This window comes from Mytilus trossulus, chromosome 3 (assembly GCF_036588685.1).
Source record: "Mytilus trossulus isolate FHL-02 chromosome 3, PNRI_Mtr1.1.1.hap1, whole genome shotgun sequence".
Taxonomy (NCBI): Eukaryota; Metazoa; Mollusca; class Bivalvia; order Mytilida; family Mytilidae; genus Mytilus; species Mytilus trossulus.
The window spans coordinates 37,155,977-37,175,572 of NC_086375.1; the positions used below are offsets into that span (position 1 = coordinate 37,155,977).

The 19,596-nt window shown below is 29.4% G+C and overlaps 2 protein-coding genes across 2 annotated transcripts; one reads left to right on the forward strand and one right to left on the reverse strand.

The window, feature by feature from the left end:
• Positions 1–204: 204 nt before the first annotated feature.
• Positions 205–6,482, reverse strand: LOC134711382 (RNA-binding protein PNO1-like). The gene is made up of 7 exons (XM_063571942.1): positions 6,219–6,482; positions 4,914–5,063; positions 4,197–4,280; positions 3,209–3,269; positions 1,925–2,042; positions 1,149–1,219; positions 205–302 (listed from the first exon to the last, which is right to left on the reverse strand). The coding sequence occupies exons 1-7, from the start codon at positions 6,414–6,416 to the stop codon at positions 235–237; spliced, it is 750 nt and encodes a 249-aa protein (XP_063428012.1). The 5' UTR covers positions 6,417–6,482; the 3' UTR covers positions 205–234.
• LOC134711381 (KICSTOR complex protein kaptin-like) lies at positions 6,465–19,428 on the forward strand. Its single transcript, XM_063571941.1, has 12 exons — positions 6,465–6,809; positions 10,906–11,000; positions 12,803–12,887; positions 13,904–13,961; positions 14,358–14,439; positions 14,901–14,971; positions 15,212–15,321; positions 16,159–16,257; positions 16,569–16,653; positions 17,804–17,939; positions 18,477–18,878; positions 19,303–19,428. Exons 1-12 carry the CDS (start codon positions 6,533–6,535, stop codon positions 19,426–19,428), a joined length of 1,626 nt encoding a protein of 541 aa, XP_063428011.1. The 5' UTR covers positions 6,465–6,532.
• Positions 19,429–19,596: the final 168 nt, after the last annotated feature.

Sequence of the window (19,596 nt, forward strand, 5' to 3'; positions counted from 1 at the left end):
ATACCAGTAACTGTATCACCTGAATTAATTAACACTACCACATTTCCTTTTATATGTTTTTTCTCCAAGGTAAATTCATGCCTTTAAAAAAAATATATAAAACAAATTTTCAAATAAGCTGTTACATGCTTTGCCAAATTCACATACTACCTTAAAAGTTGAAGTATATACCTAAATCATTATCAAAATAAGATAACAAACCAATTAATGGCAACAATCACATTTAATAATAAATTAAAATCTTTCTGATGATCTGGCTGCGACAGTTCGTAAATTTCCATATACTTTTGATGGTGGACTTCCTACAATGAAAGTTTAATACATTTAGTTAAAGTGTAATTAAATTTACTAATGAATACACTTAATAAAGAATTAATGTAGGTACATTGTATGTAAAATTGGTAAAGACATTTAAACCATAACAGACCAATATGCAAGGAAAAAATGAATCCAACAATGTTACTTCACAACATTTATGTGCACAAAACATAAAAAAATATTGCACATTAACCTAGAAAACAAAGACTTGTAATTTGACATCCAACCTTTCTACAATGTAGCCTATTTGACAGTAAGAAATGAACAATCCAAATACACCAAAATTTTACATGGAATGACCTAATAAAGTTGTGGCAGTCAAAACAGAGAGCCAACAATTTTCAAGAGGTATGTCTCTTTGCATTAATTTTTCACATCATCTTGAAAAATAACATTTTCTGTAATGAATAGCTAATTATCCTAGATAGAACGGCAATACATTGACCTATAATGGTTTACTTTTTTTTTCAAATTGTTATTAGGATGGAGAGTTGTTTCATTGGCACTCACACCACATCTTCCTATATCTATGACACAAAGAGTATACACAGTGGCATCTATAGGTAGTTGTCAATGTTAATATTTTACTGCATAGATGGTCTGCTTTCTCACTGACTTTTACCCTCATCACCTTTATTAAAATTATATTATTTTTTTCCAAGTGCACAAAAGCAAATATAAATTTTCTTCAGTTAAAAATTATGTCATAGACTTGGTTAGTCTTAATCTCTCTTTCCTTTCTTTTCATTTTCTCTACATATTAACATTTTCTTTAAGGATTTCAGATGTGAAACAATCTTCCTATATATTTTTAATTGTAATCTACTTACCCAAAATTAAGTTACATATTGCTGTTCTTGCTACTTTTATATTTTGAAAAGATCCTAAGATGTGAATTTTACTGAAAATAATAAAACCTAAGTTAGTAAATTAATTATAGAATAACTAATCGAAGAATTCAAATAGAGAAAAATATTCAGCAAGTGACCAAACAACACAAATAATTCATGAATGTGCTTTGTGTATGAGTTAATTATCAGTGTTGTTTAGTCACAAGTAATTCAAGTAATTCATTGCAACCAATGTAATAAATCAAATTACTTAGATTAAATAACTAAAGGAATTCAATAAATCTCTTTTCCCTCCAACAAGAATGGGTTCATGTTGAGAAAATTAGTTTTTTAATTCCTGCACATGTTTATCAACAACATAAATCATACATAGTGTTTTTCCTTGGTTGTCATCTGACATGATTGTTTTTAATGAATGTTATATGTCTATCAGTTTTTTATTTAGATTTTTTTTTTTTTAAATTGTTGTTTTCCCGGAAAAAAAAACGTAAAGGTGAACTGTATGTCTTTACACTCTTATCAATGGGTCTGTATGTGATGGTTGTTTCATGGGCAATCATACCAAAACATATTTACATAAATGTCTGAAGGCTTCATCTAAATTACACCTTTAGCAAGCTGCCTTACCTTTACAATATAAATTTCTATACTTCTAGACAGGATTTTATATGACCAGACTAGTTTAGGAGAAAATATGTTGTTATTTTTTTTATAATTATCAATGCAATAATGTTTCACCACTTTAAAACAATTACCTGTCTGCTAGAACTATTCTGGTTTTTGTTACATTTTCTATTGTGAATTTCGTTTTTCCATTCTTTCCTGCCAATCGACCAATTGCTCTGGCTAAATGGTCACCTTTTAATGGTTTGACTGGAATGTTCAAAATAAAATTAAATGATACAACCATGTGACAATGAGATAAATGATAGAGAAATTTAAGGATTTCTTTATCTAAATGGTTCAATCACGCTGCTGCAGATATCCACTTTCAGTTTTCGGAGGATTCTCTCATTTACAATTCCTGGTTTACTTCATATTTATAATTTTTTACAATATGAATGGACAAGAATTTAACTAAAAGATCTAAACAGACTGAAATCAATATCAAGACAGCATTAATATATAGTAATTTGAATCTGTACAGGGACATAATATGATTGTAATATACATGTTGTTTAAAACAAGAATGTGTCCATAGTACACGGATGCCCCACTCACACTATCATTGTACATGTTCACTGGACCGTGAAATTGGGGTCAATACTTTAATTTGGCATTAAAATTAGAAAGATCATATCATAGTTAACATGTGTATTAAGTTTCAAGTTGATTGGACTTCAACTTCATCAAAAACTACCTTGACCAAAAACTTTAACCTGAGCTTCACACTATCTTTTTCTTTGTTCAGTGGACCATGAAATTGGGGTCAATACTTTAATTTGACATTAAAACTAGAAAGATCATATCATAGTTAACATGTATACTAAGTTGATTGGACTTCAACTTCATTAATAACTACCTTGACCAAAAACTTTAACCTGAGCTTCACACTATCTTTTTCTTTGTTCAGTGGACCATGAAATTGGGGTCAATACTTTAATTGTGAATTAAAATTAGAAAGATCATATCATAGGGAACATGTGTACTAAGTTTCAAATTGATTGGACTTCAACTTCATCAAAAACTACCTCAACCAAAAACTTTAACCTGAAGCGGGACGAACGAACGGACGAACGAACGAACGAACAAACGAACGGAGGCACAGACCAGAAAACATAATGCCCCTCTACTATCGTAGGTGGGGCATAAAAAATCAATCATAACTTAAAAGAAAACATGGTATATGGACAGAAAGAAGTTTTAAACAGGTTACTTTTGACCATCTTTCTTTTTTCTGACTACTGTACATGTAACTACTCTTTCTTGATCACAAACAAAATGAAGTTAATAGATAAAGGAAAATCATGCAGAAAGTTTAAAGAATACTAGGAAAAGGAAATCTAAAATAGAAAGAAAAATCATAACTAATTCCTTACCATCTTGTACCTGGAATGATTCTAGGTATAAATCATCTAATCTGACGAGTGCCAAACTGTCCTGAAATATATAAAATTTATTTATTTAAAAAGTTTCGAAACAATGTTTTAATATTTGTTTTATAAAATGAAGGTAAAACTTTTACACTACAGTTAAATTTGATTTTGTGCTTGCTCATTATTGAAGGCTGTAAGGTAACCTGTATTTGTTTACATCTTTGTCCTTACCATTGGCAATAATACAATTGTACTGTATCTCCTTATCGTAATATTTAAGATACATTTATTGTTATTTAAAAAAGTCTGTGATACAGAATTAATATAAGAGGACATACCAAACTTAATGGGGATAAACAGAGTAAAGTTTTGAATATAAAAAAGATAACAACTCTTAACTTCATTGTTTCAATATACTGTGGATTCATTTATTTTCGTGGATTGAGGAAAACTTACATGTTCGTGGATATTTGATTTCATGTCTTGCCAAAGTCTGCATACAAGCCATGAAATAATTTGTCATTCATTCAACATTTAATTTTGTGGTTCAATGTTCCCACAAAATACACGAAAATTGGTATCCAACGAATAATAATGAATCCACAGTAGGAAATAATTGTTAAATTGTAAATGGTGTAGCATAAATTTTTTTTAATTAAATTTTATGATATGATATAATATTTGAAGTTCCCTGTCTGCATTAAAATTGTAATAGGTTGTCATTGTTACAGTTCAAAGGTTGTATTGTGCAAAAAGGTGGGCAAGACATCATCATACACAAGAGAAACAATATAAAGTAAATTAGATTTAATTTTTTTCTGTACAATGAACCCTTACATAATGTAACCTGTTCAATCAATCCAACATATTCAAAACAGTTGGTCTTTTACAAAATCAAAGTACAATCACTATATGCAATACTTCAAGGTTAATCTTAATATTGAGAACATATTCACAATTTTAATTTTAGTTCAAAATTTACATAACTTACATCAACATCAAAACCTAATGTGAATGCGCGTACAAAATCTGCAGCTTTCTGCAATGCTCCTATTTCTTTAGTTTCTTTACATGTCTGAAAAATATTATGTTGATTTTATTTACAAATAAACTTGTAAATTACATCTGGCCTACTATGCTTCAAAACTAAAAACAGAAAAATTATAGAGATATGTCTCTTCTGTTCTCATTATGACAGACAAATGGGCACAAAGAACTTATTGTCTTGTTCTGACAACTTAAATATGTTTGAAGGTACATTCTGTATAGTTAATAAAAAATCTATACTACATTTATCCTGTATATTGTGCAAATATATCACTTGCCCAGGAAATAAATTTTAAAATTAACCACCTATATAGTAATTATAACACTGAACTTTTTTTATAAATATGTCAATCAACAGTTGCTGAAAACAGGTGGTCCTCTTTGGCTTACTCAGTCACAAATATGGCAATAAAAACCTAATGCACTATATATAGCCAAGAGTGAAGAAAGTGGTGTTAAATATTAACAATCAATCAATATGATCAAAACCAATACCATTTAAAAATCATGAAGATATCTTTTCTTTATGATGTTGTAGTGCTGTCTCATTTATGTATATCACACAATGGACACACTTCAATTTTTGTACTTGAATGCAAAATTTAAACTACATCCATGTTTTTAAATAATTGTCATGAGGTTTGATGTGAACATGTAATACCTTTATTTCTACATTCCTTGATTTAAGATTGAATCTGACTTGTAAATGGAGATGTTCTACTATAGGTGTAAATATCTTCATCCAGTTATCCTTTAAAGGTGTGTATCTGTTTGCTGGAACTGCAATCTTTCTTAGTTCTGTTTTCCCACCCTGAAGAAATAAATACATGTAAATTTCTACATTATAAACAATTAATCAGTTGTGAATAATACCAATGCACAAGTCTATATCAAAGTGTAAAAATTACATGTACACTCCCTTAAATGTTTTGTGTATACTTCCTGAAGTGTCAGAATTTCGTTCCTTTTTTTTTATGTTAAAATGTATATCTGACTAATTTTCGCTTCATCTTATATTAACTACGATACCCAACCAGTGCAGAATATATGTTCTTTTTACTATTCAGTCATGTACATGTATGTTACCATCTTCTGAGTTAAGAATACATTTAACAGACAGGAATTGTTTCTTTCAATGAAGTCTTTATTCTCAATAACCACTATGACAAAATAAAATTTAGCTCTCCAGAATGAATAAGGAAAATTTGCCATTTCAGAATCTTAAGGACTATGGGTAGTCTCATTGTTGCACCACAAAATGAAAATAATGTTATACATGTATATATGTCACTAGTTGAATTTTCGTTGGTTCTAACATTTTTAATAATTCTCATTTCAACATTTTGTTATAAGCACTAATGAAATTATTACCCAGAAATATATATTATCATTTCTGACACAGTTAATTCACCAGAAGTCAATTTTGTCATACCAGCAAGACCTAAACGAACAATAAAAGCCAAAACTTATTCACACTGTGAAACTGACAATATCATCGAACGTCAAGTTATCAATAACACCAGAGGACTTAAAAGTACCAAAAAAGCAACTAACCACAGTACAAACATTATTTTTTTGTGGAAACAACTATTCACTGGAACCAAATACCAGATAAAGTTGTGCATGCAGGTTCTGTAGAGGCATTTAAGACCGCTCTACAAGAACACCGCCCATAACAACGGTGCTCTTCTCCACCGTGTATAAAAGCCTAATATAACAGGATCTAAATGTACCACTACAGATACAGAGTAAATTATTTCATTGATACTGCTATGCTAAAAGCCTTGGAAGTTTGCAGCCGATTCAAGTTAAAAACTTTAATTCAATTGCTTTTCTCTATTGATAGTAAAAATTTATTTTAAAAAAACGACCATATTTTGGTGAAGGAAACAATTAATTTCTCTTCAAAGAAAAAATGGATTTATGATATAAAGGAAGATAATTTATAAAATATAAATTTATTTACTGTCAATTTGTCCCCACTGATTGGTGGAAATACTGGACGTTTTGGAGCAGACTCTGATGTTTCCATTGACTGTGGATCGTCTGTTTGTTCTTTCTGCAACTTTCTTTTTCTCGATTTCGTCTTTCTTGGTATGAATCCATCGTCTGTTTCTTGTGAAACCGTTTCCATTTTTGTGTTTTGATTTGTAGAAGTTGCCATTTTCACGTGTTGTAATAAAGGAAGTTATCGTCTGCGCATGCCCGTGTTTTCTTCAAAGTGAAAGTACACAGGGGAGATAATTCAACACATGAAAAAAAAAAGATAAACAAAATAAAATGGAAGAGAGTAAAATAGGATACAAGAGTTGGAAATGGACAGATGCACATTTTTGCAATCTACCAACACATACACTGTTATATCCAGGGATGTCATGTGGAATCAGTACAACACCACAAACAAATGTTTATGGACATGCTAAAGTAATAGACCCAGATGGATCCAATAAATTCTTGGTTGCTTCCAGGGTTGGAAAGTTCATTTCATTAGAATACCAGATAACTATGGACAAATTAGCACCATCAGCAAAAATAATACCATTTTCATATATACCAGGTACATAGCACAGATTTTCATCTCTAGAACATGAATGTTTCATCTTTATAAATTAGAGGAGTTATAAATTTATAACCATAACTGCTTAACAAAATAGTTTAATTTGATCCCTAGATGTCAGTAAATTATATGAAATATGAACAAGACAAAGAGCTTAAATCCTCCCTTAGAGAAACAATATGAATTGAACTTTTACATCTGTTTCAGAATTGACCAATTTGTTTATACATGTAGTATACAATATGCACAAGAAATTTTATTACTTTAACGACACATGGCTTCGCTGTTTTGATGTAGATCAATTATAATCAGGATATCTTAGAATTTATAGAACATTTTTCACACTTTTTTTGGAGCAGAGTTGGTGTCATTAGATTTGTTGTGTAAATGAGTTCCCCTGCTTTCCTGACCTTGAATTATTCATGAATATTCATGAACAATTCATGAATATTCATGAATAATATTCATGAATATTCATGAATATTCAAGGTAACAGTTCATGAATATTCATGAATATTCATGAATGTTAAATGGCACCTTGAATATACATGAATATTGTTTGAACTGAATAAGCTTGAATATACATGAATAGTGTATGAGCTGAATAAGCTTGAATATACATGAATATTGTATGAACTGAATAACCACGATTAAACATGAATAATTATCTGTAGAATATTCATGAACATTAAATAGGATGTCTATGAATAATGCATGATTAGAATCACCATGAATGAAAAATATATATCTATCCCAATTTTGAATGCTAAATACATACTCTAGAATATCCTTGAATATTTAATGAATATTGAAAGGTTGAATATTCTAGAATAACCATGAATATTGAAAGGTTGAATATTCTAGAATAACTATGAATATTGAATGGTTGAATATTCTAGATTAACCATGAATATTGAAATAAGTGTCCTTGAGAGGTTTTTTGAAAACCAAAAGCAAATACAGACATTTAAGTTTAAAATATTTTTTAATCATGATAGCTGTGAAATATGAATTTTACAATCACATTCTCCCCTGCGAAATGATTATGAATAGTTCATGAATGGTCATGGATGATTCATGAACATAATTCATGAATTGTTCATAAAAGATTCATGAACAGTTAATGAACTAGACATGAACTACAAATGGACAAGCACGTTCATGAACCAGTGAATAATGAACTATTCATGAACAGAAAGTGTTCATGAACTCTTTGGTTCATTAAAGTTCATGAACAAAAATAGTTCTTGAACTTTTATTATTCATGAATTGTTCATGATTTTATAGTTCATGAACACGCTTGTCCATTTGTAGTTCATGTCCTGTTCATGTATAGTTCATGAATTTTTTTATGAATGATTCATGAATTTGTTCATGAATTTGTTCATGAACCATACCAGTCCATGAATCATTCATGAACACATGTACTACTGTGTTTATGAACTGTTCATTAGTAATTTAATTCATGAACATTGCCTGTCCACTTGTAGTTCATGAACTGTTCATCTAAAGTTCATGAAATAATTTAAAAGGATTTTTTTGAATTTTCATTTTTTGTGTTATTATCATAAGTAAACTTCTCTTCCTGTCTGTAATTAAAATTGCTGTATCAGGACTTCCAACTAGAAATGCTAAATAACATCTTGGTGCAGTTGTTCTGCTTGAAATTCTTCACAGTTGAACAGATCTTTTAATCAATAAATGCATCTGAGTTTCCCCCTGCAAAATCAAAAATCACTCCACAAAGAATCAAAAGTCCTTGATATTTGTTTTTATAAATAAGCACTCAAGATTAAACAGTTTCTAACAGGTATAATACAATGTAATAATTTAATTTAATAAATGTTGTTTTTATTAAAATATCAATAGAGTAAGATTAATAACATGAATATCACTTCAGCCTTTTCATGACATTTCAAATAATGTACCTACCCCCCTTTTTCCCCTTTTAATTTACCCACACACAATCATAAGAGTGGCTGAAGCATGAATTATTTTTACCTTGAAATACAATATATTGTACAAATCTATCAGTTATTCCTGAATGGAAATCATTAAACTAACACTGTAAAATGTAAAGGCTACTTTCTGGTGTTTTATATTTATTTTAATTAATCAATAATTATTATAAAATGCTTCAACAAATAGTTATTCAGCAAAAAAATATAATCAAAATATATATAATTTACTTATCTGATAACAAATCTGCTTTGTTTTGACAGCTATATTACTTCACTCCTCATCAAACATCTTCATTTGTATTGTAAGCGTCAAAAACATCATTTTGCTGACGTCATTATGACGTTTTTCTATTCCCAGTCACTTGTAATCATTTGTCTACATTGTAATCTTTTGTCAAAGTCATTGAAGCGTTTTACAATAGGTAAACGTAATTCATTAATAATGATAATTATTGACACCAGTCTGCAATGTTTGGGAAAGAATGAATTGTCATTAATCTGTCCTTATTTTCCAAGTTCCTCTATGTGCTGTATGATGGTTAAGAAAGGCACATTGTTTGAACTTTGAGAGACAATCAGAAATTACATCTTTAGAAGAAAGAAATTAAGTTTACCAAATTTGTCATGATTGTAAAAACGAAACATGAGAAACATCTCCAGCTCAAAGTAAGTTACAAAACTTCAAAGTTAGTCCCAAATTTTGTATGACTCTAAAAATGTAACACTCTTCTGGCATAGTATGAAAAAAAGAAAAAGGTGCTGAGCTAATATCTGTTGTTAAATGATTTTTTTTTAATGATTATTTTATTTTCTTTAATTTACCACAAAAAAGAGAGATATTTTATTTTTTCATATTTTATTTTTTTTCTCCAACTTTTTCTCTTTCTCCCAGCCTTCCTCTCCTTTCTCCTACCCCCTTTCTCCTTTCTCCTACACCCTTTCTCCTTTCTCCTACACCCTTCCTCCCTGTCTCCCTTACCCCTGTCCTCCCCCTCATACATGTATTTACACTTTTGCTATTCAACTGAATTTTGTCTCAAAATGATCTCAAGATCTGTAAATGAATAAACTAGAGGTCATGCTAAAAGCACTTTAATTGCGATGTCATGATACAATGTAATGGATGTCAAATTTTATGAGAACTTGTATGACAGTCAAATTTATGAATTTTTTTATAAACTTTATGTATTCATTTATTCATTAAAGTTCATAAAATGTTCATGAACATGTGTTATGAACAATTTATGAACATTATGAACTGACTTACAGTTCATTAAAGTTCAGAAAATATTCATGAACTGCATTTTATGAACTATTCATGAACTAAATTCATGAACGAAACTTAATGAACTCATTATGAACAGTCATGCATTGTTCATGAACAGTTCATGGTGGTTCATCAGTTCATGAATTTCATCTCGCAGGGGCAGTGAGTGTTTTGTATGAAGATGTTATGAATATCACCTACATGAGCTATCTATTAAAATTATCATATATTTTTTTCATTTAACTGTGGAATGCATACATGTACATGTATGTTATTCCGCATCAACAATCAAGTAAAAATATACGTATACAAAAGTCCTAGAACAAATTTCATTATCAATTTTTATGCCGTTTACCACAAATAGTTCTGAGTCATTATCATGCAGCTTTATTCATGCTTATTCATGTTTGTCACACAATGGAAAAAATATTCTAAGTCCAAAATTTATTCCTCATTATTCATTCTTATTCATGAAATGTATGCAAAAAAATTCTAAGTCCAAACATTCATTCTTATTCATGTTTATTCATATTGACAAAAAGGGTTTTATTACCACAAAAAAACAATTTTGAATGAAGGAAACTTGATTATACTATGATATAGTAAGTGACTAGCATTTTAAGAACATTTATTTGTTGTCTCCAAACAGTTATTAAGAATTCATGTATATTCCACTTAATTCATGTTTCATATTCATGAATAATTTTGACACTGGAATAGTAACCATGAATGGAAGTGGAATATTCATGAATATTCATGAATATTCTACTTTATTCATGAATACATGAATATCATGAAAGCAGGGTCTTCACAGGAAGATTGACAGTACCATATATATGTATAACACTTTTATTTTTTTTATTTACAGCTGGAGCAGAGTTAGTGTCTTTAGATGTAATTTGTAAATCAGTTCATCACAAAAGAATTGTTGTTGGTGTAACATTTATAAAATTTGAAGAAGAGGTAAAGAAAACAAAATAAAAAAAAAGAAAACATATTGTATAGATACAACTGTGAATATAAAGGAATGAACATTTGAATTATTTGGTTTAAGAAACTTTTTTTTTTAGGAAAGATGATATTATTTAAACATACTTATTATTGATTGTGTACTTTCACTTTGAAGAAAACACGGATATGTGCATACGATTTCATATTCTTTGATTTGATACATTTTGAAAAAGGGCTGTGAAGAAAGACAATTGATTGAATAGTTAGGACCACATGCTTAATAATTTCAATTGGAAGTTCTCTCAAAAAAGATGATTGAATAATTCTGTAAGTAACAAACAACCAAATTGGTGTTTAGTGCCACTTTTATCCCTATTGTCTATTTTGTATTTATCCATTTTTATTGGTGGATTTAGTCTAATTTTAAAAAAAGACAACCAACATATAGTAGGAATACTGACAATCCTAGTTGTTTAAGATTGAAATCTAACCCACCTTCCACTTGCTGGGTTAGAACTCACAACTTTTGATGACGTGTTAGACTGGTAGTACTATGTTGGAATTAATAAGACCACTCAGCCAGCATGGCCCAAAATGTGAAAAAAAAAGAATCCTGATTTCTAGTGTTGTCAAATCGTACACTTAAAGTTTAATTTATTTTTTGAATGCCTTATCAATAGTACCTTACACATCAATATAAGAAGTTGTGGTATGAGTGTCAATGTGACTACATTCCATCCAAGTCATATATTTACGTTTTTTTATAATATGGTGAATTGAAGGCTTTTGGTTTTATTATGCTTGTCTGTGAAGATTCCTTTTTACTTTTAATAATCAATAATACACAGTATCAACTATGGCGTTTGTACTTCAAATTGAAAAATTAAAAAAACCTGTCTTAATCTCGTAGATTTGAATATGTCTGAAACTGATGATTCTTTTTGTCTTGTTGTTTCTGAAAATAAGGTGAGGTATTTCTATTAAAATTGATACCATCAAGTATCACATTGATGACATTCATGTTGGTTTGCTGTTTACAGTTTTTGAGTTAACATTTAGTTTATAAAATTGAGAATGGAAATGGGGAATGTGTCAAAGAGACAACAACCCGACCAAATAAAAAACAACAGCAGAAGGTCACCAACAGGCCTTCAATGTAGCAAGAAATTCCCGCACCCGGTGGCGTCCTTCAGCTGGCCACTAAACAAATATATACTAGTCCAGTGATAATGAACGCCATACTAATATAGTATGACAAAGACTTGCACGACGGAGATTGCACATTCTGATGTAGGTCTACACAATATAAGATCAAAAATAAAACAATGAAGTAAATCTTAAAATTTAATCATATAATTGATTAAAAATTACTGTTAAAAAAACATGAAACTAATTATGTTCCTTAAGATCTTGCCCCGAGCTGAGAGAATTTTTTAAATTAATTTTATATTTTTGGATTAACAATACCAATCAATATACTGGGCAATTGTTTAGTCAAATTAGTTACAATGATGAGAATTTTTAAAGAAAGCACAAATATTTAATGATTTTAATACAAATTTATATCAAATCTATTAAAATTGAAAAAAGTCTTGTTAACCGGTTAGCCTTTTTGGTATTTGGTATTCGGTCGTTCGAACTACTAATTTCCAAAATATAGATTTTCTGCAAAGAAATTTTATTATATTTTCTTCCCAGAGATTCCCTTGGTCTTAGAAACCAGAATTTTATTTAAGATATATGTCATTGACTTATATATCACATCCATTTTCAGTAACAATGAGATCAATTATTGTGTATTTATATTTTTACAGAGTGAAGATGCAGAGAGCACATGTAAACAATATTTAAATCTGTACTCACTACAAGAGGAATACTCGGGATTTGATAATATAGATGGTAAGTAATACATGCATTCTAAAAAAATGAATGTATTTAAATGTAAAGGCGGCTCCTGGGTATAAATGATTTTTTTTTTCTAATATAGGATTTCGCTATGTTTTTTCATAAATGAACTTTATCATATACTTAAAAGAAAAATGAAATAAAAAAATGGGGTCACCGTTCATTTAAGCTAAAATCTGCCTCTGGAAGAAGCATACATTTTTGTTAATGTCCTTTTTTTCTGTTGAACTAATAGGAGAAAAAGAGGAAATATCGAAATAAGAAAATAACCTAATATAAGAAATCGCTTAAATTTTACAATTATTTAGTTTATGTACAGCTTATTTGAAAACAATAATAAAAAATACAGGTCACCTATGAGTTAAAAAAGATATTTCAAATTTAAGGCAAAAAAAATGGCATTATTGCACCAAAGGGAGATAATTTGGAGCTTTTTCAATTTTTAGTCATCTGGGGCCAAACCAAATCATATTTTTGGGTTGTTTTTTGTACCATATTATAAAGTAACAACTAAAAGTGTAATAAATAAAATTTGTAATGAAAAAATAAAGGTTTAATTTTTTTTTTGCTAAAATTTTTGTACCCACGAGCCACCTTAAGTTATCTCCCCTTTTTGAATAAACATATTGTTTGAAATTTCTGTTCAAGGAGTATGTTATGTTTATTTTTAATTTATAAATTTTATTGATAGTACTTAAAAACAAATATCAGTCAAAAGAAAACATTCAAGTTAATTTGAAATATGGTTTCCTAAGCATACATCTAAGATTGAACATTGCTGTACATTTTTTGTTTGTATTTGTATGACTGTATGTTGTTTAAAGCTGGTGAAAGAAGTCTGAATATTTTTTGACAATAAAAACAAGCATATTGTTAACATGTATTGTTTTAAAAATATGTGTTTAAGAAACTTATAATATTCAGGGTAGATTTATTTTTCATGTTGATATAGTCAGAGTATATATATATATGTATTCAAATTGTTTTAACCAGACTGTATTTATTTTCAGATTGTTTCAGCCAGAGTATAGATCTAGACTTTACTCCTTATCAGTTAACACATACAAGGTCAGTCTATAAAAAGCACTTGTAAAATTAATAATTAAAAAAAATTGAACTGTTTATACATATATATTGACGGACTTTAAAAATTCTACACATATTTTGTTTATTTTTTCATCAAATCGTGACTTATATTCATTTCATTGCTTATCATGCTTCTCATACTTCTTTTTGAATAGAAAAATCAATATCTGGATTTCATCAGACAATCAAACATTGCGGAAATTTTACATCGCACAAATTTCTTAACGCGAAATCTGAATTGCATACATTTTTTTTTGGAAAATTTTTCTTCATTAAACATTTCTTTGAATCTATTGCAAAGTTTTAATAGTTGCTGATTATTTTATAAGGACTGTAAATTACATAATGAGATTTCAACAACATTTCTTTTCTTTTCAGTATATTTGTAGCTGGTAAATTAGAGTCTGTGTTTTTGTTGATTGGCAGTGATTGTAAGATCCACATGTACAGAGAAGTCTCAGTAAGTAGCTTTTGTTAGACAGTGATCATGGTAACGGTATGAATCATATACAAAGTAAGAATCAGGTCAATATTTTGTATTTTAAGATAGACAAATGTACGTCTCAATACAATATGTCTTGCTCTTAATCCCATATATTCTATACAAATAATGTATGATTTCAACAGAAAAATCTTAATATCATTACCATAATTGAATGGAAAAAGGACATTAAAAAAATGACAACCACAGACAAGGTCTGAAATTCAGAGAGTGATAGGATTATTATATTTTGATTATCATTTTAAGAAGACATTCTAATTTGAATGTTACAGGCTTTATTTGATTTTAACCTCTGGTTCTGAATTTAATTTTGTCTGGTACATATATTTGAAAAACAGAATGTACACAAAATCATAATCAATCTACAGAATATATTCCTGCAAATTAATTTCTTGATTGACATCATTTTATTCACACAGGCAATGCAGCAGACCTTCAGAGAATTTCCTACAGATGAATGTTTTCCTGAGTTTAAGGACATAAGTACATGGTAAGCATTTGCTACAATTTACAGTGAATAGCATTTAATTTTAAGTGTTCAATGGATAGATTTTGATTACCAGTACTATAGATTGAATTATATATTTCAGTATTCATTGGATAGATATTGTGAAATGTTAATTGAATTATATTTTTAGTTCATGAGATGCATTGGGTAGATACTTAAATTCCATTTTTTAGTGTTCATTGGATAAAATTTGGGTACTGTAAATGGAATTATATTTTTCAGTGTTCATTGGATAGATATTGTGTATTTTAACCAGTACTCAAGACGATTGACAGCCAGAGGACACAGAGATGGTGGGATTACTGTTTCACATGTGAATGTAGATAGTAATGGTCAGTTTATTTTCATAATTCAAATGTATATACAATTAGATTATTTTATGCTGACGGAATGTTAGAATTAGAAAAATATTAACTTACAACAAACTGTTCAAGTCAAGATGATAATACTATGTATTCAAAAGAACTAGGACTATACTAAAATGTCTCTATATGGCAAGATACTCCTTTTTCTACTAGTAATACATACAAGATTCATATCTGAAACTTACACAAGTATCTAGCAGACTCATTTAAAGTACAGAGCTATTTGCCATTTTTGCAGATACACTTACAGGGGTTAAAATTTCAAAGTTCATACATCATCTTATTTGAAACATTCTATTGAGATTTAGATTTATAAAAGATAAAAAAATATTAAATTATCATTAGAGAAACCTTTTCTTACATAGTTACTTGTGGATTACCTGATTTTGCCAATCTCAATTGTTTAAAAACTGAATTTTAAATAAAATTGAGAATGGAAATGGGGAATATGTCATAGAGACAACAACAGGAGCAAAGAGCTGACAACAGGAGCAAAGAGCAGACAACAGGATCAAAGAGCAGACAACGGGAGCAAAGGGCAGACAACAGGAGCAATGGGTCTTCAATGCAGAGAGAAAATCCTGGAGATGGTCCACAACTGGCCCCTAATGATAAAATTGTGTACTAGTTCAGTGAAAATGGACATCACAAATTTAGTTTTTTTTAGATTTTGAAAAATTAATTCATCACTGAGACAAGTATTTTGTTAAAAAGTATAAAGAATTGTCTCCCTTTGCCATATTATGAGAACAATTTTGAACACATGTCTGTTTGGTTTCAATTCATTTATGAACTCTATTGTAGAGATGTTGAGTTCCTGGTCACTTCAACATGACAGCCCTATTACCTGTATCAAAATTTTTACCTTAGAATATAGTGTATCTCAGCCAGGATTTATTAGTCGTAAGTATATAGATGTGTAATATGGTCAGCAGGGTTTTCTACTTATTTTCATGAATGCATCACTTCTTTTGAATGGGACAATTGTGTTTGGGTTTTTTTCTGTTGAATTTCAAATTTAGTTATTATTAGTAGATAATTTACATGTTATAATAGGTTAATTCAAATTTATTTATTGTCAGTCTTCATATAAAACATGATTTCAGTTTTGTGATGTTTTACCATAATCTACCAAATTCTAGCATACACATGGATATTTACTAGTTATTAATTGAAATTATTAACTATTACTTATGATATCATTATTATTGCAGAGAGAAAGGATAAGTCAGAACAAGAAGTAGATCCTGTCTTCCATGTATTAGCTCTGAGTGCACTAGAACCGGCAGCTGTATATAGGTAAGGAATGGAATAATATCACCACATTGTGTTCCTCTTAACTGCAATGTAGATTTTAAAAATTCTCTTTAAGACTTTTCTAACAGTGGTTTGCACGCTTAGATGAAGTCAGCAATGTTTTGTTTATATTATTGTTTCATTATAAAACCTAAAATTAACACTAAAAGGAGAATTACCGAAAATATAAGACATTACAAAAGACCACACAAACCACCAACACTAATCTCTTAAAACAGACAACCATAAAATACGGTCTTTATAGTCTAGTGTGGCCAAGGCATAAAATATATTTGGGTTAAATCAGTGACATATAGAATCTATCACTGCATCAAGTGTGATACGATATTTATCCATTCGAGACAGTTAAATTTTCAAATTTAAAACATGAGGATCGCCGAGCGTTTTAAATATTTAAAATTTAACTGTCGAGAGTGGATAAATATATTGTATTACACAAGATTTGGTGGTGGAATCTATTTCCCTAATGATTTTCAAACAATACGCAGGCAAACTTATTCCTTCTTTGAGACTGATCTGCAAAAAGATGTGTTCTTTCTATGTGACGACATCAGGCATGGTCACTATGCAGTCACAATATGAAATTCAGCGGAAAACAAGAAAATTCGACGTCATAATCGGAATTTAACCAATGAAGAACTGATATCAATTGAATCACAATATGAATAATTTTTTTTATACAATGGGTGCAGAAAGGGATAAATTGTTGAAGAATTAGAAAAATATGCATAAGCAATATTATATATTTCAGGATCACTGACCTCTTTTCTCATTTTTACCTCACCTGGCATGGCCATGTGAGCTTATGCCATCACTTGGCGTCCGTCGTCGTAAACTATTTCAAGAATCTTCTCCTCTGAAACTACTAAGCCAAATACTTCCAAACTTTAACTAAATGTTCCTTAGGGTATCTAGTTTATAAATTGTATCCTATGGCTAAAATAAAACATAGGAGAAAATGATTTTTTTTTGCTTTTGAAGAAAATAGGACGATTCAAAGAACATTTAAATAAATTGATTCCAAAATAATCATTGATGAGAGATTTAACCAAAAAAATTAAGGTGAGTGATTCCGGCTCATGAGAGCCTCTTGTTTTTATTGGTTAATAAAAAACATCCTTTCATTATGCAGGAATGTTTTATCAAATGGTCTTAAAGAGCCCCTAGTATTACCACAGAGTAACAAGTTTGATGTACCTCTATGTGTTTGTATCGTGGATATAGATTTTGATGGATGCAATGAAATAATGATTGGAACATATGGCCAGGTAGTAATAATTATATTTCAAGTCCTAACATTTATGTGAAGGTCATGACAATTGTAATTAATGTTAATTTTTGTTGTTTTAATCTTTTTCAAAATTGCTAGTAAAAAATTTACATTTAATATTTATTCCATACTTCTGAAGAATTTAAAAAAACAATGTTTATTTTATACACAAGGGAGATAATCTTCATTTACAAATAAACTACACAATAGTCTTTTGTTTGGAAATAAATGTATTTTTGTACATGATAGAGTAAAGTTTAAATAGCATTTGCATTAAAGATCTAAAACTATTATTTTTGAAGTAATTTCTTGTATTTTCATTAGTAGAGGCCAAATTTTACCCAAGTTACATGTAAAGGAGATTTAGATATGCATCTGTAATCTGCTCTTTGGTTGGGTGTTGTCTCTTTGACATATTCCCCATTTCCATTCTCAATTTTATTAATGAAACAGAAACTCAGCAACAACAAATAGTTGGTGAATACATATATGACTTATGCTATTATAGATTAATCTTATTTTTCTTTGCTTTCAGGAACTTCTTGCATATAAATTTATATCACAAAAGCATACTACAAAATCTGGAAAATCTACAGGAAATGAAAAATTAGACGAATTTGGTGATATAAATGATCCAAACAGAAACCGACATCTATCAGATGAGAAGGAACAGAGACTAACACCTGTTGACATTCAAGACTCTTTAAGGTCAAAATCACATGAAAATCTGAACTTCAAACATTCTACTGAAAATATAACTCAATCTAATAAGCAACACAAACAAGAGGACTACATGGGCAAGAAATGTGACCATTTTCAATTGTTATGGCAAAAAAGTTTTGCCTGCCCTGTGATGGGCATTGATAGATTAGACATTATGGGTGATGGGATGGAAGATTTGGTGGTAGTTACTCTTAAAGGTGTCCATATTATACAGGTAATTAAAATATTTCTATATAAGTGCATTCATAATAATCTGTTTGTATAACACTTGCATTAGTAGTTGCTCTTAAAAAGTTTTCTGAACACCATAAAACAATAGACACACAATTGTAAACTGCTATCTGTACATCCAATTTGATATGTCATCTTAAATTATAGTGTATTTGATATTATTGTTGGTTTATTTTTTTTGTATTGTAACTTCATTTAGGTGTTTCAGGTGTTTTGAGTGTATTTTAAGTTCATATAACTTTTCTTTAAAGGAATGAGAAACAGTGTTCAGTGTTGATTTCAATGGTTCCTCAAAGCAAATAATATATATATTTAATTTCAGTACACTTAATGTAATCTTTATTTTATCCTGTAGCCTGACCATTTACTTCAGTACATTAAATGTAATTTTATTTTTATTCTTTCAGCCCGACCTGCAGGAAATTGCTAAAGTTTGCCTTGAGAGAATGAACAATATAACACAGAAGAAACACAAAATTAAAAGTGATAAACATTTATCAAATGTAAAATCTGTACAAAATAAAGAGAAATAAAATATAAAAAAATGCTGTTATTTCTTTTGAGTGATATTTGACAAAGCATATAGATGACCATAGAGGCTCTTGCATTTATAATTGGATGAAGCTTCACATATCTCAACAATAATTAGAAGTTGTAAGATTACTGCTTCACTGCCATTTACTGCCATGTAGCAACTATCA

Excerpts from the sequence above, each read along its gene's own strand:
- LOC134711382 (XM_063571942.1), bottom strand. The coding sequence starts at position 6,416 with ATGGCAACTTCTACAAATCAAAACACAAAAATGGAAACGGTTTCACAA. Across the intron at positions 2,043-3,208 it reads ATCATTCCAGGTACAAGATG|TCAAACCATTAAAAGGTGAC; the intron begins GTAAGGAATTAG and ends TGAACATTCCAG. Across the intron at positions 1,220-1,924 it reads AGAATAGTTCTAGCAGACAG|TAAAATTCACATCTTAGGAT; the intron begins GTAATTGTTTTA and ends TATTATTTTCAG.
- LOC134711381 (XM_063571941.1), top strand. The coding sequence starts at position 6,533 with ATGGAAGAGAGTAAAATAGGATACAAGAGTTGGAAATGGACAGATGCA. Across the intron at positions 17,940-18,476 it reads TGATTGGAACATATGGCCAG|GAACTTCTTGCATATAAATT; the intron begins GTAGTAATAATT and ends CTTTGCTTTCAG. Across the intron at positions 18,879-19,302 it reads AAGGTGTCCATATTATACAG|CCCGACCTGCAGGAAATTGC; the intron begins GTAATTAAAATA and ends TTATTCTTTCAG.